The sequence below is a fragment of the Hakea prostrata genome, chromosome 1, assembly GCF_041222555.1.
Source record: "Hakea prostrata isolate BN-2017 chromosome 1, UWA_Hpros_2, whole genome shotgun sequence".
In the NCBI taxonomy this organism is placed as follows: Eukaryota; Viridiplantae; Streptophyta; class Magnoliopsida; order Proteales; family Proteaceae; genus Hakea; species Hakea prostrata.
Genome location: NC_142600.1, coordinates 69,664,463 through 69,691,702, shown reverse-complemented (window position 1 = coordinate 69,691,702; position 27,240 = coordinate 69,664,463). Strand labels below are relative to the sequence as shown.

Genomic DNA, 27,240 nt, shown 5'->3' with positions numbered 1-27,240 from the left:
TCCAATTTGAAATCGTAATTTTGAGGCTCAGGGTTTATAAACCGAACCTCAATTACACGTTTCAGCAGTATTATCGAATTCTCGACTTAGGTTCTATTTTTGGAACGAGAAACAGAAAGCAAAGAAGTCTTGAGTTTTGAAAATACAGGGATCACAAAGCCTTTGAAGCTAACTGTTCACTGTTCTTCCTCAATTGGATCAGCAGATAACGAGTAATACTCATTGCAGTTTACATAGATTAACTTAATTTGTATCATTTGCCTCAATACCTAGGGTTTTTGATAATGGCCGCACAAACGCTTTCGATATTACGGAATTCTATGTTATCTTCACAATTCGATTGTGGAAAACCTAGAAATTATTCTCTGACTTTCCCTTTCAACTTCAAGAAAGATTTTTTGGTGAATCCTTTGCTTGGTAACCCGCTATTGCTTCGTTCCTCGCGTTTGAGGCCGCTGTCTCGGAAACTTCCAGCGGCCATTGCAACAGTGTTGTTTAGTCTTCCAACTGCGTAAGTATTAATCAGGCAGTTATTTCAATTTCTACCTGAACCGTCTATTATTTTTCATTGTGAAGAACTAATTTGGAAAGTTTTTATTTTTACCAGGAAACCAGACAGAACTTCTTCTGAGAAGATTCCCAAGTAAGTTGGATAAACCATAAATCATCTTAGTTCACTTTGGATCATAATTTTGTGACTTAATATGAATTTTCAATGGTAATGAGGTGAAGATGGTCAGCAAGGGCTTTAAAGTCTTTTGCAATGGCAGAATTGGAAGCTAGGAAGCTCAAGTACCCTAACACTGGGACTGAAACTCTTCTCATGGGGATATTGGTTGAAGGTTGATGACTTTATCCTTATCAAACAATTAACTTAGAGTAAAGTATAATTTTATATATCTGTGGAACTTTATTGATCATTACTTGATTCAAATCATAATTCTTTACACTATTGACAGTCACTTGATTCTACTCATAATTTTTCTTTACTTTCCAGGTTTCTTAGTTTGTATTCTAATTTATAGATTATTTTGGTCATCTAAGGTACTTAATCTTATGGAGCTGAATCTCTTGTGAATATCCAATGAATTAATACATGTAATATAATTCTACTGTTCAGCGATTACAACTTGGTAATAATTCTACTGTTCAAGGCTTACAACTTGTATTAGTCATTTATTTCCTGTTCTCAGCATTAAAATTGTCAAATGCTTAAGCCATCAATTTTTTGCATTATCTTAGCTGTTGGGAGGATAAGCCTTCATCATGGAACTGAGTTCTTTTTGTGGGTAGAGATTAGAGCATTGATTTTTGTGTTAACTTGGTTCTTTCTTGATTGATCTGGTATATGAGAACTTGAAGGGGGAACTCAGTATTTTTTTGGGGCTTGGCAGACTTGTGTGATGTTGACTATATGGATGAGTAGAATGGATGCTGGTCCTATAGACCAGTATCAAGTAGGTATAAATATTGAATACTTGATGAATACTTGATGAATATCTCTCTCATTGGGTTCATTGTTCCACAGATTCCTTGAGTATCACTAAGCCAAGTGCTATCTTTTTTCTTTTCATTTTTCAAGGTCAGGTAAGAAATGGGATAGAATATTTATCTCTGTTACTAATGAAAATTTGCAAATTTTATTGGAGTTAAGAGGATCTCCAAGCCTTCAGATTGGATGAATTCTTAAATTTGAGAAATGGTTTTCTCCTTGAAGAAATTCTTTTTTCGTCTTTTTGATGCATGCTCTTTGTAGAGCCAAATCTGGTTTGCAGAACTGGCTTTGAGTTTAGGACCAGTGGTAGTTGGTGTGATATCCCAGCAGATGGGCTTATCACCTTTGAATTAGAGCAAGAAGCAGTCTCCTGCACTCGAGCGTTAAGCGAGTGAGTAGGATGAGCTGCCTCGTTTTCCACAATAGATCGGGGGATAGGTTCCCCCTAGTCTCCCCTAGGGAGACAAGTCTTAATTCGAGGCCCATCATGTGGTCATCCGTCTTCTGATTCTGAGGAATATGCGGATTCATGCCCAAAATCTGAATCAGAAAATGGAAATGCTAGAGGCAGCTTGGAATTTTTTCTAAATCAGTTTCAAACAGAATCAAATATTTTTATTTCTCTATGAACGTTATCGTAGAACAAAAGAAGTGAATGTGAAATGGGATTTCCTTTGCATGCTATATGCGCTTGAGACTTTACTTATTCCTTTTTCCTTCCCGGTCCAATATTTGTTCTTGAATGTCTTCCTTTCCGTGTAGAAGCAAATTCTCCAAATTTATGACCAGCTTGTCCCTCAGTGATCTAGAAGCATGGGTTTTTCCCTTGTAAATTCATACGGAGAAATCAACAAATTCTAGCGAAATAGAAGTTCTACCTGACCAAATATTCCCTGTTCAAATGAAAATCTCCTTTCTTCTGCATTCTCAACAGGAATCCATTAACAGAACTTCCCTCCCATAAGATCGTTGTGACATGAACTCAGAATTTGTTGACTTCGACCCTGTCCAAGTTAGCTCCTCCTCCTTATCCTCCTTCATTGTCATTGGTCCTATATTCGTAGTGGTCATTGTATAGTAAGAAAGCTCACCCCTGCCTTTGGGATGAGAAAGCCCTTTTTTACATCACATGTGAAATGCAACAACCAATTGTTGTTCATGAATCCATTCGAATCAGAGCCATGGATTGGACAAATTATTCATTGGCATAGCAAAAAGCAAAGAACCTAGCTAATAGGACAAACATAATTGGGCATTACAGGTCTTTCATTTATATGGAGGATATCGTGTATCTTGAGTTTCTAGGATTTGTATGGTATTGAGTTTTTGAGTGGAGTGTTGCTGTTTTGTTAATTCATTCTTGTTTCTGTTCTCTCTTCTTGCGAGTTTTATTCACTGGAAGAGGGAAAAAGTGGAAGCTGATTTGGAGATGTTACAAAATTGCATTAGTTTGAATGAGTGGGAGATTGATGCTCTAACATTCCTTTTTCTTATCGAAATCTTCTTGTGATGACATTGAGATACTTATCATTGAGTTCCTTTTTAATTGAAACTTTTGCTTTCCCACTTGGATTATTCAATGAGCCTAGCATCCACATTTTATTCTCAGGAACCAGTCAAGCTGCAAATTTTTTGCGAGCAAATGGAATTACACTTTTCAAGGTGCGAGAAGAAACTATGAAGTTACTTGGAAAATCTGACATGTACTACTTCAGTCCCGAGCACCCTCCACTCACTGGACCAGCTCAAAGGGCCCTTGATTGGGCTGTAGACGAGAAACTGAAATCAGGTAGGTAGCTACTTTTGTGATAGTTAGTAGCTAAAACATTGAAAGTGCTTCATGAATGGTCTGGGTCCACATGGCTATATGACAATTCAAGTTGTATGTAAAAGATTGAATTCAATTAGTCAGGTGTCAAATTTGATAGCATATTCAATCAAATACCCTCCTGTGTATTGACATCCAGCCCCATGTCTTATGCATGTATCATAGGATACATTAATGTGATTTCTGCAGTCTCCCATAGTATGGATTTTTGAGCTTCATTTGTTTGGTTGAAAACCTCCTCTTTGCATGACACTTGACATGTGATTAGGGGACCTGTGGGTCTTCTTCTCCAGAAAAAAAGGATCCCTATTATCCACTACGCGGGGCATTTTTCTGGGTGTTTTAGGTAAAATTTCCTTGGACTGTGTTAGGAATTAGGATGTCAAGGAAAGAAGAAAATAGAAGATAAAATAAATTACTAGAAAATGAAACTTTCTATTCATTTTTAGAAACTGAAAATTAAAAAGAAATGTAGATAGTGAGAAATCTGTGGGTGGGTGACAAGAGGTTTCATAAATTAGTTGGTCAGAAATTCAACAAAGTGAAGAGAGGAACAGTTGCTGCAACTGAACTGCAATATGTTCTCTCTCTCTCTCTCTCTCTTTCTCTTCAGTTTCTCCCCTCACATATGTAGCTCTTCATTTACCCAAAAAAAGGAAAAAAGAAAAAGAAAAAGAAAAAAATGAAAACCAAATTTTCTTGCCATTTCTTGACTCCACGGTGAACTTAATTTTGATGGTGAAAGAAAAACACAGAGATCCCTATGTGGTTTCAAGTTGTGAATTTAGAATCCTTTCATGGTGCTGGACATAACCAAGTACAGAGAAAAGCAAGAAATTTTTACAGACCGTACAGAACTGGTGTATTGTTCTTTTATTTTCTTGACACCCAAACACACCTTTGGTGTATTGGTAGGAAACCTTTACCTAATCACACTTTGGTATGTAATTTCAATATTCTATGAATCATTTTTTGTTTGCTTGGGGGGGGGGGGGGAATAGTTTCATAAGGTCATAACTACTAAATTAACAGCGAACTATGGGCCTTACATGTGAGAAAAGTTTTTCCCCTTCCGTCTTTTATGCTTTGTGTGAGAATAATGGGATCACTTCTTTGAGATATGAGGCCTATATATATATATATTAAATGTAGTTTTGGGAGCAGCTACCCTTTATTCAGTTATATTATAGTACTTTATATCTATTGACCTTGATGCATGATCGCAAGTTTTTGCTATTTTCTATTCAACTAAGACTAGGGGAGCATCTCTTCTTTTCCTAAACATTGGTCTTGAGTAGGGTCCTATAATAATTAATTTTTTTGTGGTTGATGATTGATCTCTATTAGTAAACTTTTAAAACTGTGTTTCCTTTGATGTTAATTAATATATCTGTTACTCTAATATGCAAGGAAGTTTTCCTTTTTGAGTTTCGCGCATGGATTTCCTTTTTGAATTTCATGCAGGAACAGTCAAATCAGTCTAAAAAATTTCTTTTTCTTTGGAGTATTTTTTTATGTTTCCTAATGGAAGTTCTTCTTCTTTGATTTCATGCATGAACAGTCAAAATCAATCTAAAAAATTTCTTTTCTTTTTGAGTATTTTCTAATGGAAGATGTTTGTAGATTTTCGTGCATAAAACATTAATTCAATCATATTCGAAACGTCAAATCAATTTAGAAAGTTTCTTTTATTTTTTTACTAATCAAATCAGAAACATTTCTTTTAGTATATTAATTCTAGTAATCTCTTTTTCCTTAAAAGACGAAAAGTCTTTTTGTTTTATTATACTTCAAACATCAAATTGATCATTTTAAAAGGTGAATACAAACTTCCTTTTCAAGGCATGTTTCCTTTCTAGAATAATAAATAAATAATTAAATAAAACTGAAAAATCCATTGGATATTGCCGGAAAACCGCCAAAGGATCTCCTGGAACTACTGCAGCCGGCAAATTTTTTTTTGGGGTTGAAATTTTTTTATTTATATAATGGAAACATGTTTGTTTCACTTTATTTATTATGTCTCTTCTTATAGATTTTTATTTATGAAATAGAAACATGATTGATTTACTTTATTTATGATTTCTGTTTTATAAAAGTAGAAATATTTTTCTAGAATGAAATTGGTCCATAAATATTTCTAAAGTTTTTTTGTGACATAGAAATGCTTTTGTAAAATGTTTTTGCTATAGAAATGTTTCTAGAATATATTTTTTGCTGTCTCTGGCACAAACAAACTTTAGAAATATTTTTGGACCAATTTCATTCTAGAAAAATATATAAAAATAGAAATAATAAATAATGCAAAGTGGACATGTTTCTATTTCATAAATAAAAATTTATAAGAAGAGACATAATAAATAAAGTGAAACAAACATGTTTCTATTTTCAGAAACAAAAAATTTCAATCCCTAAAAAATTTTTTTTGGGGGCTGGCTATAGTAGTTCCGGCAGATCCTCTAGCTGTTTTCCGGAAATATCCGGTGGATTTTTCGGTTTTATTTATTTATTTATTTATTATTATTTTTCTAGAAGGGAAACATGCTTGAGAAGGAACTTTGTATTCACCTTTTAGAATGATCAATTTGATGTTTGAAGTATAATAATAAAACAAAAAGACTTTTTGTCTTTTAAGGAAAAATAGATTACTAGGATTAAAATACTAAAAGAAACGTCTTTGATTTGATTAGTAAAAAAATTTAAAAGGAAAAGAATTTTTTTAATTGATTTGACGTTTTGAATATGACTGAATTGATGTTTTATGCACGAAAATTTAAGAACATCTTCCATTAGAAAATACTCAAAAAGAAAAGAAAATTTTGAGATTGATTTCACTGTAAATGCACGAAATCGAAGAAGAACTTCCATTAGGAAAATAGAAAAATACTCAAAAGGAAAAGAAAAATTTGAGATTGATTTGACTCTTCATGCACAAAATTCAAAAAGGAAGTCCATGTATGAAATTAACAAAAACTTCCTTACATATTACAATAATAGACTATTAATTAATATCAAAGGAAACATGGTTTTAAAAGTTTATTAATTATTAATGGAGATCAATCATCAACCTAAAAAAAAATTATTATAGGAGCTAGCTCTAATGCCAATTGTTGGGTCCATCAAATAATATTATTCCTATAATAATTAAAGCATATGTAATCTATACAATCAACAATAGAAGTGTATATGAATAAATACCTTTAATGTTCTTCCTATAGATTTGCCTCTTTCCTTTCCTTGAATCTTTTGGAGCCTTTTAATCTTTGGAATCCTTCGCTTGAATTTGTGTGGAACAAACTTAAACAAAAAAATTGCATGTAACAGCTACGGGGACCCAATGTGTTATTTATAACAAAGAACCCTAACCTTAACCCCTCCCGCAATGGTAAGGTCAGTAATACCTCTGACTAAATATCTTGAATGAATATGGATCCAATTAATGGACTAGTGTTAGTTAAGCCCACAATCCAACAATCTCCCACTTGGGCTACACTAACACGGGTATCTTTACTTAGGTATTTGGCCATAACTCCCATAATCTTTCATCACTCATAAATCCTGATTCAACCAACCAACAATTAATGTGAATGATAGCAGGAGATGCTCCTCAATATACGGAATACAACTATTTGTCATAACAGACATTAACAACTTGTTGGTATGAACCCTTGGGGTACATACAAGAGGTAAAGAATGCAAACCTTATGTGATCACAAAAGCATTCCCTCTTGTGGGTCCTTTTGTGATCAATGATCAGCCTACCTTGAGTTACCTCACAGGTAGAATACTCAGATATTAATTATAATTTGGCAACAACTTTTCATCATTGACAAGGAAAGATTGCTTTGTTTGATGGCCAAGAATGTTATGCTTCTCTTTAATATGATTTGATTTGTCAGAATCCTTGCGTGAGCTGCAACCCGATTGAATCATGAGGTCTATAGATGTACTATAACCAGGTTTATGGTTGAGATGTAGTTTCATGTAGTTAAACAGATGACAATTACTATACTTCTAAAATTCTGCCTTCTTAATTTTAGATAACTTGAGGAAACCTTCCTCCTAAAAATAGAGAGAAATGTCTTTTTTCCCCCTTGTGAAGTTTGAAGTAGGATTTTGAAATGAGAGATGATGGAGGGAACTGATGTAGTATTAGCTCTGAGTAATTACTTAATATATTGTAGCAAGGCCATATGCCAAGAGTGGTGGCATTACTAGGTAGAGTTGTTTGGAATTATATTAATCTCTCCCAGTTTTATTTTTCATGCAGCTGACTGGTATGAAAAAGGTGGGTAATGTAGATAATTGGCAGGTCATGGTTGTAGTTGTCCTTGACACATTATGTGTGTTATTTACAAAATAAATCTTTTGGTTGACTATTTGGTAGCTTGGGTTGTCTGGCTGTTTATGTTGTCATAAAGAAAGCCTATTGGTTTGTGGGATCAGTTGAAATGACCAAAAGGCGGTTATAGTTCTACTTGTTCAGGCAAGCCTGAGTGGTATGGGATGTCCGTGATTTGTAGTGTGGTGGGCATGTGATTTAGTTGTTCTTCCATGGCTGGGGCTTCAGCCGCATCACAGTCTCTCCAGACATAGGTCCAAACTCGCTTTTGGTTCATTTTGGACATTTAGAAATTTATCTTCATCTGCCTTATTTTTATCCTCAATTTTTTTAAAAAAAATTTATGGGAATTATTTATCAATATTTAATAATGTTAATAGTGTAATTGTTATGATTACGAGGCAAACATAGGTGTTGGAAGAGCTACAAGGCAGTAGGCACCCTACCTAGGCATCGCCCCTCAATTCTATAGTGTATGACTATATCTGATATAGCAATAACAATTATAAGTTGGTAATAGCTTCAATAACCAATCACCAATGCAAAGACGAAGAGACAAGATGGAGAGAACGGAATAGAACTTTATAGCTATAGAAAAAGTCGAAATATCTATCACATGACAGGAAGCTCTCTATATATACATATATAGGTCATATAATATCATACTATATTATGAAAACATGAACTGAAGATTCATGACTACTTTTTCACTTCCTAAAATATCCACATTCATTAATTGAATTGACATAGTCAATTAATGTCCAAAATTGTAATTTTATGTTGCTTTTTGAATAATAATTAATATTCATTTCTTCCCATTTTATAGGGACCAATTGCTCCATGAATATATTATTAGTAATTCATTTAAGTCATGTTTGGATACAATTTATGCACAACTTTACTAGAGTGTGTGTGTGTGTATAGAAAAGCAACAGTCATAGTTTCAAATTTACAATTGAATAAACCTAGGAAAACTAAAATTAATAGCAAAACAACACTGCTGCAGACTCTTGATTGAATAAAACCTAACAACTAGGTCCAATAGGGGGTCCATGATTCCTTTAGATACAAACTTTAACACTCCCCTTTAAGCTGGAGCATACACATCATCCCTGCTGAGTTTAGACTTATAGAACATCATTTTTGAAAAGCTGGACCGAAAAGAGCCCTTGTAAACAAATCAGCTGAGTGATCTGCAGACAAAATGAATGGCTTACAGTTAACTTCTCCATGACAGCATCCCTTACGAACTGACAGTCAAACTCAATAAGTTTTTTTCACATATGAAATGTAGGACTACTAGGAATGTAGATAGCAGCCTGGTAATCACAAAACATTTTTCATAGGTCGAGTGTCTGGGAGACCAAGCTCTTGAAGATCAAACTTCAGCCATATCAACCCTGCTGTTCTATGGACCATGGCTTTATATCTGCTTCAGCACTGGACCTTAGTGCAGAGGTTTGCTTCTTACTATGCTGTGAGACAAGATTATCATAAAGAAATGTGCAATATCTAAAGGAGCAATGTGGGTGGAGGGCTGTGTTGCAGTAGGTGGCACCAATTTCATGCGTCATTGGTACAACAGTAATGATGAAGGAAAAGGGTGGTAGCAACAGGCAAGGGAGAGCACCTGGAGGCTCAGGAGCAATTGAAGGACTAAAACTGAAAGGAACAAAGGCATATTTTCAAACATAATATCATCTCTAATGTAGTGACATTGAGTAACGGACTTAACCCTTTCTGAGACACAGATAACTAAGCAAAACTAAGCAAACTGCATTAATAGTGTGAGAAGCCAATTTATAGAGACCATGGGTGTGTTGGGAAACACCACAAAGGAGAGTTGTGATCTAAGATATGGCTAGGCATCCTATTGATTTGAGGACATCCAGTAAGAACCACATCATCCCAAAAAAAAAAGTTTCATGACATCTATCTGAATCTTTCCAATTAACGTCGATAATTCTGTTTTGTTGTTTTGGGTTATACAAGTAATTAGTCTGGTGGTTCATACTATGGTCCAAACAGAAGACTAGAAATCTCATTTGTTGAGCACACTAGAGCAATGATGAAAATTCTTAGTAGAACCAACGAATTGTGTCTTTATATCGTCATAGAAAAGCTTTGAGTGTGGACAAAAACTTGGAATTATCTTTTAATTACACCCAAGTGAGGCAAGAATAATCATCCACACAAGTAACAAAGTAAGAAAAACCTAGTATAAATGTAGCATGACATGGACCCCAGATATTAGAATGAACTAAGTAAAACAAAGACTGTCTTCTAGAACTATTGCAAGCCAAGTAAGGATGGTGGGTGGTGCTTGCTACATTCAATATCTCTAGATGTGAATAGAGTGTCAACTAGGAACCATATGATGATTGATGAAGTTTGAATACAGAAGATGTTTCAAATGAAAAGGCCATACCAGAAAGTAAGTAATATCAGTTAGTTGTAGCAGTAGAAGGAACTGTGATTAAGATAGTGGACGCCAGTCTGCTCAAACCTAGTAATTTGCCAATATTCCTCCTTGTCTGGAAAACACAATAAGAAGGAAAGAGAATGAGCAATTTAGATTTTTTGTCAGTTGAGTAACAGATCATATTTTGATGGTAATTGGGGCATCTGAAGGACCATAGGCAAGGTCAGGGATGGAGGAGAAATCATGTCATGGACAGGACCTCTGTGGAAGAACCATTAGCAAGGTTGACAGGCAAAAGATTAGATGCCTTCAGTATAAGAGGAGAACAAGTTTGACTCACCAGTCATTTGGAGGACAGATGACCTGATGAGCTGATATACTGTTGATGAAATGGGTGGCACTTGGATTAGGATTCTTGAGGAGCTTTAATAAATGGTTGTAATCCTCACAAGATACTGAACCTGATGATGTAACTCCAGAGGATGAAAGCTGATCAGTGTCACCAGATGTTGAAAGTTGGGAAGTCAGAAGCAGAAGAATTAGCAACAGAGGTCACCATTCTTCTTTGCCATGTTTGGACCAAGTAGTCTCATATGTATGATTGGTTCTCCCACAATATAAGCACGATTTGAACGAACAATCACTTTGAGAACCATTATTATGATATCCATGTCCAAAGACCCCAAGGAGCCTCGTCCTCTCTGATGACTATAGTTAACAGAAAGGGTAGAATCCTCTTTGGGTGTGGAAGATGTATCATGTTGGGAAGGTGTTGTGATGCGCTGAAGACAAGCAAAGGATTCATTAAGAGAAGGGGCTTTTTGCCTGTAAGAATTTGACTCCACTGATTGGTTATCTGGATTCAATCTTGCCATAAATAGGGCAACAGGGAACTCATCAAGCTGCAGTTTTAGTTGTTCAAGATTGGTGGTAAAGAGCTGATGTATATTCAGTTCCTCGTGAATACCCATAAGAGCATTGAAGTACTCATTTAGTGTTTGGTTGCCCTCTTTGACAGTCAAACAGTTTGTCATGTGAATCATAAACCTGAGAAATACTCTTCTCTTGAGGGAAATGTGCATCAAATCTTTCCCAGACACCCTCAACAGTAGGATGAAACATTACATTAATAGTGACAGATGGATCCATTCTATTCCATAGCCAGATGACTGGATGAGACCTGTTATCCTATGACATCCAGTCTTCATATGCTTATACCTCAAATGGTTGGTTGGAATCAGCAGAAGAAAGTCTGGCTGAAGAAACATTAAGTTTGCCTTTGTCATTGATATATTCCTTGACAGCCCGAGCCACAAAAGATAATTTTTGACTTCATTAAGTTTAATGGTGGTAATTTAAACTTTGACCAAGTCAAAAAAGTCTTGGGATCACCTTCAATTTTGACAAGGATAACTAGAAGCAAAAGAAGTCCAGTACAACAGTAGAAGAATTCAGTAATTACAAATCTGCTCCTGAGATGGTGAAAGAAGTCTGAAGCACAGACCTAAAAGAACCTAGGCAGAAAAGGAAAACCAAAAGCAAAACTGTTCACCCAAAGTAAAAAATAAGAAGGGGGAAAACCAAAAACAAAACTTAACTTAGCACTGCCGCTAACTTCCAGTTGAATAGAACCTGACAACTAAGATAAGGGTTCACAACTCCTAAAGTCCAAAACTTTTAACAGCAATTTTAAAGTAGTCAAGGTTATTTGCAACATCAGGGGGTAGATCTCAGTGCAATGGCAAGGTTGCTCTATTGCAGTTGGTTTTGAATCAGAAACAGCTTCACCATGTAGGAGGGTCAGTTGCATATTCCAGACCCAAAATGGTGTAGCCTTGTCCATTGTCCACTTGATACACCCTTTTCTATGGTTATATGCAACCTAAAAATCATATCAATGCAATATTATGTAATAATCTAGTATGAGAGCCAAGATACAATTAACATCTCATAAGTCAACATAAAATCTTGAAGTGTCATCTAGGCTTGCTGTCACCTTGGACCTAACAACGAGCTTATATGCCTTTACGACACCTTGGTGACTATGGTTTTTGGGAGTCTAGAGCCCAAATTAGGTTCAAATTCTCTTTCAAAATATGTGTTTTAAACAGTTTGTTTACTTGAGTCTATTTAGATCCAGAGTGTATGTGATGTAGGACAGCCCTAGATTAGGGTATTCTACAAGACAAAGGATCCTAAATCATGAAGGGAGGGGGTTTGCACAGCACACAATTCATTTCCATACTTAGAGAACTATACTAAATTAAAATCCCAACGAAGAAAATTATAACTAACATGCAAAGATCAAACTTAAAGCTTAAGGAGAAAACCAAGTAAATTTATTCTTTCAATCCACAAGACTAGATAATGGGAAGAGGGCATTGCATTCAAAGAAATAATAATTTCAGCAACAAATGATACTCTTTGTTAATCCAATGGGGTTCAAGTTACATAAACAATATTAATCTCACCCAAACCAAAACTAAGCCCAACCCAAACACCAATAAGACTGACTAATAAATCTAAGAAAAAACTGTAACTAGCAGCAAGTATGGAATGGCAACAATAAGAATGAAGGAAGACAGCAAGGTAAACAAGGTTTAGGAAAATGAAACTGCAGAAAATAATTCTGCCGATATGATTTTGACAGAGAAAAAGAGGGCCAAGAAAGGGGAAGAAGGCTATCAACAGGAGACAAAATAGAAGGTGTGAGGATATGGATAAGAAGAAAAAGTAAGAAAGAAGAGGAGAGGAAACTTTCAGTAGAAAACAGAGACTGCTGTAAGGGTTGGAGAAGAAAAGAAAAATAAGATCTAAGGGAAGAAATTTTCTATAGAAATTTGGGCTTGGTTCCTCCACCGTTAGTGGAAGCTCAGCAAAAGTCAGATTGCTGTAGAAGTATCGGATCAGTTCAGGGTAAGCCGATTCATTGAAGTTTAGCATGCTGCCCCATCCTAGCGCTGCAAATCTCTCGTATACCTGGAATGGAGCCACTGGGAGTGGCTCGACGAATCGTTCATACTCAATGAACCAATTTTGGAAGGTATTGAGGTACAATGTTTATGCTGCGATGGTGTCAAATAAATCGGGATGTTGGACTCCCCGACCTCGTCCACGACCTCCACCACGTTGAGCCATCTGAATTTTAAGAAGAAAATTCAGAATTTTGGTACTATGAACAATAAAGCTAAACAGTGCTGTGAATAGTGATTTTTGCAAAAATAAGATGTGGAAAAACGTGCTGATCTGAACCAAAAACTATGGGTGAGTGAAGAGAATGCTATGAGAATCATAGATCTATAAGAAGATTTGAAATCCCACGGACAAAAATGCAAAATCGCGAAAAACCAAACGAAAGCCCACAAAAGTCGTATGTAGAGAAAGCTTACCTTTGGTTTCGTGGATGATTTGCTGTCGGATCTTGCATTTGAGCATCGTACGTGGCTAGATCTGAGCTAGAAGTATGGAAGAACTCACCCCAAAGCAAGAGAGGAAAGTGAAAAAGTGAAAAAAGATGAAACAAATTGTGAAAAAGTGAATTTTGGGCGTGGGCAGTCGTATAAAACGACCCCAAGCTGTTAGGCGTGCGCAGCTCCCACAGGCGTACCACGCATAGGAAAGGATCTCCAAAAAAAAAAAAAAAATTTTTTTGGCCCCTAATTTCATAGATACACTGATTGGGTGGGCAGTCGAGTGAACCAACCGGCCTAACCCCTTGGTCCCCTTGGAAATTTTTTTTGGGAATCCTTTCAAGTGCTTGAATTGGTTCTCATACTTGCTTTTAGCTCTTTTGTTTGCTGAAGTTTGATATAAGGATTGGATGTCTTGAGTTTGTGATTTTGGAATTAATAAGTTTATGGTGTTATCAGGATGGTTATTTTGAGAAACCGATCCTTCAGGAAGGGAAGTAGCAATAAGCCGATAACTCACCAAATGATTCCAGTCGGGAAGGATTAAGTGGTGTTCCTCCACCTAATACTGAAACACCCCTTCCTCAAGGGGGTGACCTACCCAATGCACCACCGTTGGCCACAATTCAGGATGTGTTCAACATTTTGACGAACATGATGCAGCAGCAGCAGACTCAAACAAATGTGCTTATGCAAGGGGTGGTGGCAATAGAAAACTGGTTTGCACCACAAGCTCATGGTTTTGGAACTTCTACCCAAGGAGGAAATGATGGAGTGTTGGGTATGGGATCTCACAACAAACTGATGGAGCTTTTCCTCAAGCTTCATGTCCCAACATTCATTGGAATCATAAAGGATGTCCTATTCCTGAACAAGTGGCTAAGAGAAATGGAGAAAGCCATCCGCCACTAAAGGTGTGATGAAGGGCAGAAGATATTGTATGCCGAACAGAAGCTTCAACATGGGGCTGATGCTTGGTGGAATGCCACACAACCTGTCTTGGCGACACAACATCGGATTGTCACTTGGGAGATTTTCAAAGAAGCGTTCTGCCAGAACTATTTTCCAGTGTCAGTAAAAGACTCCAAGGAGGCTGAATTCATGGCGCTTTAGCAAGGACCTCTCTCTGTTCTTGACTTCTATCAGAAATTTGAGGAGCTCTTCTTCTTTGCTCCGGTATTTATGAAGGCTGACTTGGAGAAAGCCAAGAAATTATCTAAAGGTTTGAGGCCAACCATCAAAACTTACATGGCAATACAACCTATAGTGAGTTATGCTCAGGTGGTGCAAGCAGCGAAGAAGATTGAAGAAGGCGGAAGAGAGACCTACCAACTGCAAAGGAGTTTGGCTAATAAGGGACCCAACCCTTATGTGAACAGAAATCAAGGAAGGTTCACTAGGCCTTCACCTTACCTCAATCCTCAATTTCAACCAAGAGGAGTAGGGTTTGGTTATGGGAATAGCGGTGCACCTATGCGGCCAGCTGGAACTACTCAACCATCATGTCCTATCTATGCTAATCCACATCCTTTCAATGGCCCTAGACCAGCAGTTCAGCCAGCTATAGTTTTAGGTCATGGAGAGCTTACCTGCTTCTATTGCAAGAAACCGGACATATGGCTCGCTTCTGCCCACAGAAAGGAAGTTAGCCTAATATTTCTTTCAGGCCACCTTAGCAACCTCAGGTGGGAAAGATGTATAGTTTGATTGGGATTGAGATAGACCAGAGTTATGATATAGTGACATGTACACTTCTTATTGCTTTAGTGCCTGCATTTATATTATTTGACATTGGAGCCTCACACTCATTCATTGCATCATCTTTTGTGAGGTGTATTTCTTTACCATCTAATAAATTGTGTCATGAACTAGTGGTTAGTACACCTACTCGGTCTCTAGTAAAACTTGATGAAGTAGTTGGACCTTGTTCACAAGTTGAGCCTTTAGATCTTTTCCTTCATCAGTTTTAGAACAAGGTCCAACTACTTCATCAAGTTTTACTAGAGACTGAGTAGGTGTACTAACCACTAGTTCATGACACAATTTATTAGATGGGAAAGAAGTACACCTCACAAAAGATGATGCAATGAATGAGTGTGAGGCTCCAGTGTCAAATAATACAAATGCAGTAACTGAAGCAATAAGAAGTGTACTTGTCACTACATCATGACTCTGGTCTATCTTAGTCCCAGTCAAACTATACATCTTTCCCGCCTGAGGTTGTTGAGGTGGCCTGAAATAAGTATTAGGCTAACTTCCTTCCTGTGGGCAAAAGCGAGCCATATGTCCAGGTTTCTTGCAATAGATCAGGTAAGCTCTCCTTGACCTCGAATTGTAGCTGGCTGAACTGCTGGTCTAAGGCCATTGACAGGATTTGGATTAGCATAGATAGGTCATGATGGTTGAGTAGTTCCAGCTGGCCGCATAGGTGCACCGCTATTCCCATAACCAAACCATGCTCCTCTTGGTTGAAACTGAGGACTGGAGTAAGGTTAAGGCCTAGTGAACCTTCCTTGATTTCTGTTCACATAAGGACTGGGTCCCCTATTAGCCAGACTCCTCTACAGTTGGTAGGTCTCTCTTTGCCTTCTTCAATCTTCTTTGTTGCTTGCACCACTTGAGCATAACTCACGATATGTTGTATTGCCATATAACTTCTGATGGTTGGCCTCAAACCTTTCGATAATTTCTTGGCTTTCTCCAAGTTAGCCTTCATAAATACCGGAGCAAAGAAGAAGAGCTCCTCGAATTTCTGCTGGAAGTCAAGAACAGAGAGAGGTCCTTGTTGAAGCGCCATGAATTCAGCCTCCTTGGAGTCTCTTACTGACACTGGGAAATAGTTCTGGCAGAACGCTTCTTTGAAAATCTCCGAAGTGACAATCGGATGTTGTGTCGCCAAGACAGGTTGTGTGGCATTCCACCAAGCATCAGCCTCATGTTGAAGCTTCTATTCGGCGTACAATATCTTCTGCCCTTCATAACACCTTTAGTGGCGGAAGGCTTTCTCCATTTCTCTTAGCCACTTGTTCGGGAATAGGACGTCCTTTGTGATTCCAATGAATGTTGGGACATGAAGCTTGAGGAAAAGCTCCATCAGTTTGTTGTGAGGTCCCATACCCAACACTACATACATCATTTCCTCCTTGGGTAGAAGTTCCAAAACCATGAGCTTCTGGTGCAAGCCGGTTTTCTATTGCCACCACCCCTTGCCGAAGCGCATTTGTTTGAGTCTGCTGCTGCTGCATCATGTTCGTCAAAATTTTGTACACATCCTGAATTGTGGCCAACAGTGGTGCATCGGGTAGGTCACCCCCTTGAGGAAGGGGTGTTTCAGTATTAGGTGGAGGAACACCACTTAATCCTTCTCGACTGGAATCATTTGGTGAGTTATCGGCTTATCGCTACTTCCCTTCCTGACAGATCGGTTTCTCAAAATAACCATCCTGATAACACCATAAACTCATTAATTCCAAAATCACAAACTCAAGACATCCAATCCTTATATCAAACTTCAGCAAACAAAAGAGCTAAAAGCAAGTATGAGAACCAATTGAAGCACTTGAAAGGATTACCAAAATTTTTTTCCACATAATTGTGTTAAGAGAAGGATTAAAGAAATCTAACATTACCTAATGTTTTTGCGAAGATCCGAATCACAAAACACCTTTGAAAGGATGGGAACCGCTCTTCTCCTTGGTTTCCCCTCTTCCCACAGCCTCAACCCTGTTCTAGCATAAAGAAATGCGGTTAGAGATGAGTTATAACTTAAAATAGGGTTTAAAAACCCGGAATTCCATTTTTGCCCCGAAACAGAAAATGGGGTGGGGGGTTGGTTCACCCAACTGGTCCATGGTTGGACCCCCAAATGGACTCCGATTCTAGTGATTTTTGGCTCATTGGAAAGGTCTTTCAACGTTCTTCGAATTGATACCTTATTCGCGTCAATCGGATTCTCCATCGCCGATCTACGGACGTGCCAAAATCGCCTTTTAACACCATCTTGATTAATCCTCTCTCTTCTTTTGAAATCCATGAGAGTTATCAAATTATCACTAGTTTCATCCATGATCATTAGGTCCTATTCTGACACTTGGGCTCGACTCAAATGGTCCACAGTTGTTGCCTACTCGGAGACCGGGTTTTTGGTCTTGAAATCATGGGCTAACGGGTTAGAAATCCGGGGGATTTCATATTCCTCCCCCTTTAAAAGAAATTTCGTCCTCAAAATTGACGTACCTGAGGCACCAAAGAGGATAGGATACTTCGCCCGCATTTCATCTTCCTTTTCCCACGAAGCTTCTTTTACTGCGTGATTCTTCCACCTAATCTTTCACCAAAGGAATGGTTCGATTTTGGAGTTGTTTGTCCTTTCGGTCCAATATCTCAGCAGCCTCTTCTTCATTGGACAAATCCGCACTCAATCCTTCAGGTTCTTGTGGTAATAGGTGCTCCGGGTTTTCTATGCATTGTTGAAGCATAGAAACGTGGAACACACTATGTACACCTGCCAAAGATGTCGGAAGAGCACTCGAGGAGCAACACATTTACTGAGACTCTCCCGAATGAAACCCTTCAACTTGCCGCTTCAATTCAGCATGCTCTTTAGGGTTCATACGATAGTGAGGTAAATTTAGTAGGGATGAGCCTAGAACTAGATCGATGGCGTGTTGAATGTCGCGTATAGGTGGTAGCTCATCTGGAAGTTCCTCTGGGAACAACTGCTTGAATTCTCTCAATAAAGATTGCACTTCCCTGGGTGCCTCAATGATTATGCATGACGTCTTTGTATTACTCTGTTTGGCAACCAGGCATAAATAACCCGTGTTTCAAACTCCCTTTCAAAGCTCTTCTGATCCAAGATGTTAAGTGTTTTCTTAGGGGTTTGTTTTGTAGTGCTTCCTTTGTTCTTTGATATTCTAATCTATTTGGGGGCACAAGGGGTCAACCTAATTTTCTTCCCATTGAGCTCAAGCACATAGATGTTGGATCTTCTATAATTAGTGACATCTAAATCATAGATCCAAGGTCTCCTTAAAATGATGTGGGCAACATCTATGTTCAGGATATTAGACCAAACTCTATCCTTATAGCTTGCAAAGTGTAAGGGGACTAAACATCTTAACCTAACGGGAATGGTAGACTGATCGACCTAGGCAACCATATAAGGCTTTGGGTGAGCCTTAGGTTTAAGCCCCATGCGAGACACAACATGTTGTGCCACTTCATTCATACAACTCCCACTATCAATGGCAACTTTGACTATTTTTTTCTTGGTGGCAAGTATAGGTGTTGAAAATATTAGTCTGCCGCCAATCTTCTTCGCTGCCCTTGGGTTGCAATATCATGCAACGCATCACACCCAGACGAGAAATATCAATAGCCTCAAGCTCATCATTGGATGGGGTTTGTGGGGTCATATGTCTAACTAGTCCTAATCTAAAGGTGGTGACCCTTTGTCAACCTCCTCATTAGAAATATCCTCTTGGGGATGATGATCCTTATACTCATCACTTTGATCACCCTCAGGTCTACAATCCCCTTATGAACCCCCATGTAAAGATTTTGGTTGGGGCACTCTCTGGCAATGTGTCGAGTACCTTGGCACTTGAAACACCTCACTGGGCGAGCTCCCAAGATACCCTTACCTTATTGTCAAATGGCTTGGGCGGGTTATTGAGTGGTTTGGGGGCGCTTATGGAAGGCTGAGGCCTCCTATAGCTCGCAACGCCTGTTGAGGTGTTTCTCCTTTGGAAGGGGGGTTTCAAGGCCTTCTCAACCTCCAAGGCTATCCTAAAGGCTTGGGGAACATCACGCACCATATGGGGTGCTATGTATAACTGAATCTTAGTGTTGAGTCCAATTAAGAATCTAGACAAAGTCTGCTCTCGATCCTCACGAGTACAACTCCTAATTTGCAACTCATTGAATTTACTCATGTACTCAGTGACTGATAGCCTCCCTTGCTTTAGGGCATTCATCTCATTCAAGAGTTGCAACCTACATGTCATGGGTAAGAACTCTGCCTTGAGCCCTTTCTTGCATTTCAACCCAGGTAGACACCGGTTCTTGTCCTATGTCATATGCCTGAGATTCTAGATCAGTCCAAAATTCTTGTGTCACACTAGTTAGCTTCATCTTAGCAAAATTTGAAGCGCACCTCTTTTGGCATATCATAAAAGTCAAAGAACCTTTCCATTTGTGTAATCCAATCAAGTAGAATTTTGGCATCGATCTAACCATCATAGGATGGTGCATCTACCTTAATGAGTCTCTTGGAGTTGAATCCTCTATCATAGGGTTCAAAGTCATCATCACCCCTATATGGAGGGGGTTCCGAATATGCTCGCTGCTCATGGGGTTCGTGACCTCTACCTCAAAATTCCCAAAGACAGGGTTTCCTATTACTCCGCTACCTACCGAATGGTGATCCTCTAAGTTAGGGTCGGTATGAGGGTGCTCAATGGGGGTAGTCTGCCTAGTGATCTGTGGGAGGGTCGTCTCCACAATGGTAAGCTTGTCAATGAGGGTCTAAAGGGTCAGCCTGCTCAATGGATTGGAGGTTGTTACTTTGTGCTTCTTGAGCTTCTCTACAAGCTCTCAACTTGGTTTGTATCTCCCTAAGTATAGTTGCTAGGTCCAAGTTAGGGTCCATGTTGCGATATGACTTACCACTACGAGTGGTCATGCACAAGGTACTAAGTACGGGAGAATACTACACCAAGGACAACATAAGGTTCCTAAAATATGCACTTTCTTTTTTGGGTAAGAACTAAGATACTAACTTGATGCAAAGGTTCCTAGACACTCTAAGATCCAAATAATGAAAATTCAGAACACTCTAACCACGCTCTGATACCAGATTGATGTAGGACAACCCTAGATTAGGGTATTCTACATGACAAAGTATCCTAAATCATGAAGGGAGGGAGGGGGTTTGCACAGCACACAATTGATTTCCATACTTAGAGAACTATACGAAATTAAAATTCCAGCGAAGAAAATTATAACTAACATACAAAGATCAAACTTAAAGTTAAGGAGAAAACAAAGTAAATCTATTCTTCCAATCCAGAAGACTAGATGATGGGAAGATGGCATTGCATTCAAAGAAAGAATAATTTCAGCAACAAATGATATTCATTATTAATCCAATGGGGTTCAAGTTACATAAACAATATTAATTTCACCCAAACCAAAACTAAGCCCAACCCAAACACCAATAAGACTGACTAATAAATCCGAGAAAAAACTGTAACCAACAGCAAGTATGGAATGGCAGCAAGAAGAATGAAGTAATACAGCAAGGTAATCAAGGATTAGGAAAATAAAACTGCAGAAAATAATTCTGCCAATATGATTTTGACAGAGAAAAAGAGGGCCAAGAAAGGGGTAGAAGGCTATCGACAGGAGACATAATAGAAGCTGTGTGAGGATATGGATAAGAAGAGAAAGTAAGAGAGAAGAGGAGAGAAAACTTTCAGTAGAAAACAGAGATTGCCATAAGGGTTGGAGAAGAGAAGAAAATAAGATCTAAGGGAAGACATTTTCTACAGAGACAGAGCTGCCGTGAGGTTCTGGGGAAGAGAAGAAAAATTTTCAGGGCAAGAAAGAAAGTTTTGCTAGAGAAAACAAAGATTAGATGTTTGAAGAGGAAATAGAGGTGAATTTTCTAGGCAGAAAACAAGAACAAAGAAGAGAAGAAAGCTTACCTGGAGAGGGAGGGAAGGAGCTGTCCGCCAGGAGAGAGAAAGCAGTGTGAGTCTTCTTCTTTTCTAATTCTTTCATAATCGTCCTTCTTTGTGTGTCTGGTTACATATTTAAAAGAAAAGAAATAAAAGAAACTACCAAAAATACCCCCTGTAACACAAGAAATAAAATCTAGTAATTCTAAATTGTGGAAAGAAAATCTTAAACTACCTTACAAAATAACTCACTAACACAAATACTAATATAGATGAAAAAATGTGGTATGTGGACCACAGTCCTAAGGGTCCACATGACCCTCTCTAGTAGCCAAACCAGATGGAAATGTTCCGCTGCCTCTGCCTCTGGTAGTAACGAGTGGTGGGCGGTCATAGTGTGATGTCCCCATCAGTATGCTGCTAATGGAGAGGGCTGTTCGTATAGTATTTGACAACTGGATCATAAACATGTCATTAAACGCTGAGAAAACAGCCTTCTTGTGAATATTCCTAAGTGGATTAATTGTTTGTGATCTTGTATATAACTCCTCTTCTCTGCTCGTGATTCATCCATTCAGTCATTGTCTTGATCTTATTTCTTTTCCTTACTTCGATCTAGTAGTTTTTTTCCCTTCTGTTTTTTCCTTTCAGTTCTTTTTAAGCCTTTCAGTTGTACGTTGTACTAGGTAGTATTCATAACCCAAATGATCTGGATCAATCTCTATTGATTCTGCTCATTTCTGCTTAAATTTTTTGTGATGGTTCTACGTCTTGGTCAGCAGAGGGTAGGTCTCATGCAGTGGTATGGTTGATCCATTGCAACCTATTGGTTGTGGGTTCTAGTCTAGAAACAGTCTCTTCATGAAGCAGGGGTAAGGTTGCATAAGTTATGACCTTCCAACACCCCATAGCGGTGGTAGCCTCTCGCACTTGATGCTTCCTTTCATTCCTAGGGGCAACCTGACTCCCCAGGGTTTGAAGTTGTTAGATCATCCCAGTTTTGATAACTGAACCATCTTTGGGACTGCTTCTTGTTTCATCACCTATAATTTCAGAAAGTTAAGTTTGATATGTGGTTGAATTGAGTGGCAATTGGCTGCATGCAAGAGGAACATAATTGCTATTCTTCACCCTTAGTTTGTGTTGAATTGGTGGTCACATGGGAGAGATCTCTCATTCAAAACACACCTGGATTTACGGCTGCTCATCTCATACTTCCGAGGTTGGTTAAGTTTCTTGGTTAATTACAGGACCCTGTTTGTTTGAATTTGATTTCTAAGTTACCCTGGTCTGCATTCAAAATTTGAGAATTTTCCTTTTTAAAAAATTTAAATTACTTCCAGGTCCCTGACTCTGTGACTCCCTTTTTGGGTTAAAAGATTTGTGTTAAGACTTTCTCAAAATTTACAGAATTGTCATTGATCCCTGATATGTGGATTTTATTCACTTTGGTGCTGATCTATATCAGGGTTTTGGAACTTTAGGCTGCTTTAAATTTTGGAATGCAAAAGAAGAAGGGCTATTTCTCAATGTGTATTATTAACACCAAAAAGTTTGTTGGTATTGAAGCGTTGTTCTTTCTTTATTCTTTTTTCTTTCTTTTTCTTTTTTTTTTTGGGGAGAAGGAGAAAAAAAAGGGGGGGGGGGGGGAAGCTATTTCTCAATGGGCATTTACTGTCACCAAAAAGTTTGTTGGTGTTGAAGCATTCTTCTTCTTTTTGTATAGGGGGTGGGTTGGATGGGTGGAATGGGGATCAAAAAGGCGTTGTGTTGATGTGGGGGAAGCATATGTACTAATGAATGTACATATTCTTTGACCCTTCAGGTTTTTTCTTTATCAATAAATTAATACTCTCCTACAATTCACCAAAAAAAGAAGATAAAAGGGGGACTTCAATGTTCCCATTTTAACTTGTGTTTAGGGAAAAAAGGATTCTTCTCCTAAATGAATTTTCTGGATCTTCTCAAGATCCCAAATACTTTTTCCTCAATTCCCAAGCTAAAGGGTTGAAGAGCCAAAAATTGAGCATATCAGAATGTCCTCCTCATTGATCGACAACCAGAGATGATTGGTAGCGAACTGAAAGAGAACCTTTTCGTATATATATATATATATATAAAAGACCTAAACATAGTTTAGATTTATGGCAACCCTGATATGAAGTGATTTGCAAATTACAGTGCAAATTCTTTAATATCTGATGCATGCACTCCATTCTGTGGTAGAACAAAATTTTCAACCTAATTCTGATGATAGAGTTCCCTGAAAAGGGGGTGAGCATAGGGAAGGAGCCACCCTCGCTCTCCTCTCTCCAAAAACGAAAGACAAAACAAAAAGGTTTCCTTTCACGACCAAATTGATGCAACAAGGAAATAGAGAATCCCAGAGGCATCAAGGATCAAATGAACATCAGTTGTCCTGAGATGATTTAGGCACACCCTTTGGACAACCCTTATCTTAGCCTTATCCAAGCTTGTGCCACCATTCCATTCTACCTTTGAAATATCAAGACGAAGACTAATGTAGCCACTTGAATACCAATTAAATGCTTTTGCTACTTTGACTAGATGGTATTGGTATGCTATTGAATGTTGCTTTTTGTGGCTGCTGTTTCTTCTTTTATATTTGATGTCATTTGTTATGGCTAAATTAGAGAATGCATAAACTTTTTGTTCAATTAGATTTCTATTTTGATACAGGTGAAAGTGGTGAAATAACCACAACCCATTTACTCCTTGGCATATGGTCTGAAGCTGAATCAGCAGGTCACAAGATAATGGCTACTTTTGGTTTTGACGATGAGAAAGCTAAAGAACTTGCTAAGTCAGTAAGTTTCAAGCTCTCTCTTTGTGTTATTCTTTGATCTACCACATAAAAATTGATGTTATGGAAAATTCAAGTATATTCTCTTGTGCATAGACAATCTAACTTATAAATGCTATATGGAAAGACATCCTAAACATTTTCACCCTATAAAATTTGCAAGTCAAACATTGAAACAGAATGTTCCTTCCAATTTCGTTGTTCCACACCTTCATAGGTCAAAGTTTTCTACCATGTTCTTCTAGTTGCTCAATGACATGGTCAATCTTACGAGTTGTGTAATTGTTTTTACTCGCAGATGGACAAGGATGTCATTTTGAGATATCGGTAGAGATGTAAAAAGATTCTACACTTGTTTTTTGCCCCAAGGCCTCTTTTGAAAGCTCTTCTCAAAAAGAGCAGCAGCTACTGCAGTATTTTTTGGTATGAAGAAAGTTGTTTTGGTTGACAATGCCCCTGTAATCTTCGTTGAATTCTAAAATGATCTTCGATGGTTTTTTGATGGAATTCAATTGAATCTTTTCAGGAGAATTCCTGATAATGACTAGTTATTTGTCAAGACAATCAAATTGTCCCTGAATTGGAAATACTGGAATTATTATTGGATACTCTCTGATTTTTAAGCTAAAATTGATCAATTATCGATAAAATCCCTTTTTCAAGCATGTGTTTCCAATGCACCAGGTTGTAAACTTAGTTATTTAATCTGTATGCTAGAATGTACGGTCTGGTGGTAGATTTTCCAAAATCATCTTGTTTATATATTGGTTCAAGCCAACTGTTTCAGTATGGATACCGGTTGGTTGGTTCAAACCAGTTTGGGTTGGTTTATGTCAGTTCTAGTCATTTATTTGGCTGAATGGATAAAGTGAAGTTTTGTTTTGGCTGTGATGTACCGATTCTTCTTAGTAGATTCTTATTGGACATCTGACCCCTCAAAATCTCTACGGAGGCTAATGGGTCTAATCACTTGGCATGACCGTTTTCAACCCTCTAGCCAAGAACATATCATACTATCAAGTTTTAGCCCAAGGCGTCATTTTGTAAATTTAAAATCAATAAAACTCTTGAATATAAAAAAGAATTATAATCACAAATATACTTCCTTTTTTTTATTGGGATTGTCACTTTGTCAGATTGAAATTACATATGTGGTGCTAATTTTGTAGTCATGAGATTTAAAAAAAAAAGAAAAAAAAAAAAAAAAAAAAAGGAAACCTGAAAATGTAGTTAATGTATTGATTTTATTTCTTTAGATACACCATAAGGGATGCAAATGCAAAATATCATTTTCCTTGGGTTAAAAATGATTTGAATCAAATTTCAAGGGTCCAAATGAAAATTACCTATTAAAAAAACCAAAGGTTCATCGAGCCATTCTCTTACCTTGCAGTCATTAGAACTATAAAATAGCTTCAATGAGTTATTCTGGGGAAAAATTAACACAATGGTTCAATTTTCCTTTGTTTGGGGGGGGGGTCGTACCATCCCAAGAGTTACTCCATACTATTAACACCCTATGTTAAGTGTATGTTATAAAATGGAGAAGATATATTAAAGACAAGAAAGAAAATTATGACAAGTTAAATCGAACTATTCATTGAATTGTGTTCATTACATATTTATAGTAGTAGAAGCATTTTTTATAGTATAAAAATATTAGAGTTTACAAGAAAATACAATATATGATTCTTACACGAAATAAGATGCTCTTGATATGGTGATAGATTATAGTGATTTTAAGTTAATATGAGAATGCAAATTAGTAAGATTGCACACTGAGATGTCTATGATCTTCATTTAGAAATTATATCTATTGGTATGATCTCTTTTTGAGGGGGGAGGGTAATGGACATCCATAATCAATATTATTTATAATACTCCTCCTTAGATATTTATTAATAGATAATGTACCTTGTTAAAACCTTACTAAGAAAAAACCTAGTGGGAAAAACAATATTAGTGAAATAAAAAGAATACATATCTAAATAATACGTCTTACTAGTTTCCTCATTAAAACTTTACCAGGAAAACCTAGTGGGATAAAACCTTGGTGAAGGAAAAAAGAGTAATATGTATTTTAATTCCTCTGATGATAACATCATTAAATATCTTTGAGTCTGCACGTCCCAATTTCAAATACCAGCTTCTCAAAATTTGAAGGAAGCAAATGCTTCAATAAATGAATCTTCTTTGTCCCGAACTCCATTAAAATATGCATCATAGTGAAGACGAACTGTTTCATAGTATAAATTTAAGTTCTAATACAAGGAGCAGTAATCTAGGATTAAAAAAAAAAAAAAAAAAGAATTTCTTTATGTGTGTTGTACTTCTTGAAATTTATACAAAAGAACAAAAGAACAATAATCTTTCCTGCAACGTGATACTTGTTAATGATGGTCTTACTATTGCATTAGAAAATATAAATCATATAAATTTTCAGATAAGGTTCATTTTTAATGGAAGTGTTGTTCTGACATTTTTTGTTTTTTGTTTTGTTTTGAGAATTTAATTTAGGGATTGGTGGGACCACACACTTATGGTTATTAAAAACTCTCATGCTCCACTTAAAATTTTCACAATCACAATGATGGAAATTTTACAAACAAATTAACATATAAGATGCTAATTGAAATGAAATTTGGTAACATGCACAATTGTTAGCATATATTATTAATTTCCAATTACCAAAAAAAATATATTCAATTTCCAACTTTGAATTTAATTTAATATTTATTTAGTTTCTAATTTGAGTTTAATTTATTTAATCACATGTTCACATCTTTACTTTATTTGGTGGTTTCTTTTTAGAGAAGAAAATCATGTATTTCCTTTATTCGGTATTTTCTTTTTAGAAAAGAATAGATTTAAGGTTAATTTTTTCTTGTAGTTAATTAAGGGTATAATTATAACTTGCCAAAAGGCTAAATAAGTTAAGAGATAATTGCAGGGTTATTTTTGAGATTTTGAAAAAAATATATAGATGCTACATCATCAATAAACTAACAGAACTTAACGATAGATGGGCATTAGTAATTATAGACAAAATTAAAGGTTGGATTAATAATTTTAAAAAAATACAAGGGATAAGTAGTAATAAAATCAAATTACAAGGGGGCTCCAGTAAATATCCCATTCCAAAAAACATGAAGAACAAGATTGGAACTGATCTTATATCAAAGTAAGAGATGACCAAAACAATACTGATAACAATATTTAAGGGCAAAGTTTGGAATT

General features: G+C 37.1%; 1 protein-coding gene across 1 annotated transcript; it reads left to right on the top strand.

The window, feature by feature from the left end:
- The first annotated feature begins 13 nt into the window (after positions 1-13).
- Positions 14-24,693, top strand: LOC149029654 (ATP-dependent Clp protease ATP-binding subunit CLPT1, chloroplastic-like). Its single transcript, XM_089141994.1, has 6 exons — positions 14-511; positions 608-643; positions 733-842; positions 3,105-3,284; positions 23,880-24,007; positions 24,302-24,693. The coding sequence occupies exons 1-6, from the start codon at positions 285-287 to the stop codon at positions 24,332-24,334; spliced, it is 714 nt and encodes a 237-aa protein (XP_088998120.1). The 5' UTR covers positions 14-284; the 3' UTR covers positions 24,335-24,693.
- Positions 24,694-27,240: the final 2,547 nt, after the last annotated feature.

Coding starts and splice junctions, on each gene's coding strand:
- LOC149029654 (XM_089141994.1), top strand. CDS start 285: ATGGCCGCACAAACGCTTTCGATATTACGGAATTCTATGTTATCTTCA. Junction 512..607: donor TTGTTTAGTCTTCCAACTGC/GTAAGTATTAAT, acceptor TATTTTTACCAG/GAAACCAGACAGAACTTCTT. Junction 3,285..23,879: donor AGACGAGAAACTGAAATCAG/GTAGGTAGCTAC, acceptor ATTTTGATACAG/GTGAAAGTGGTGAAATAACC.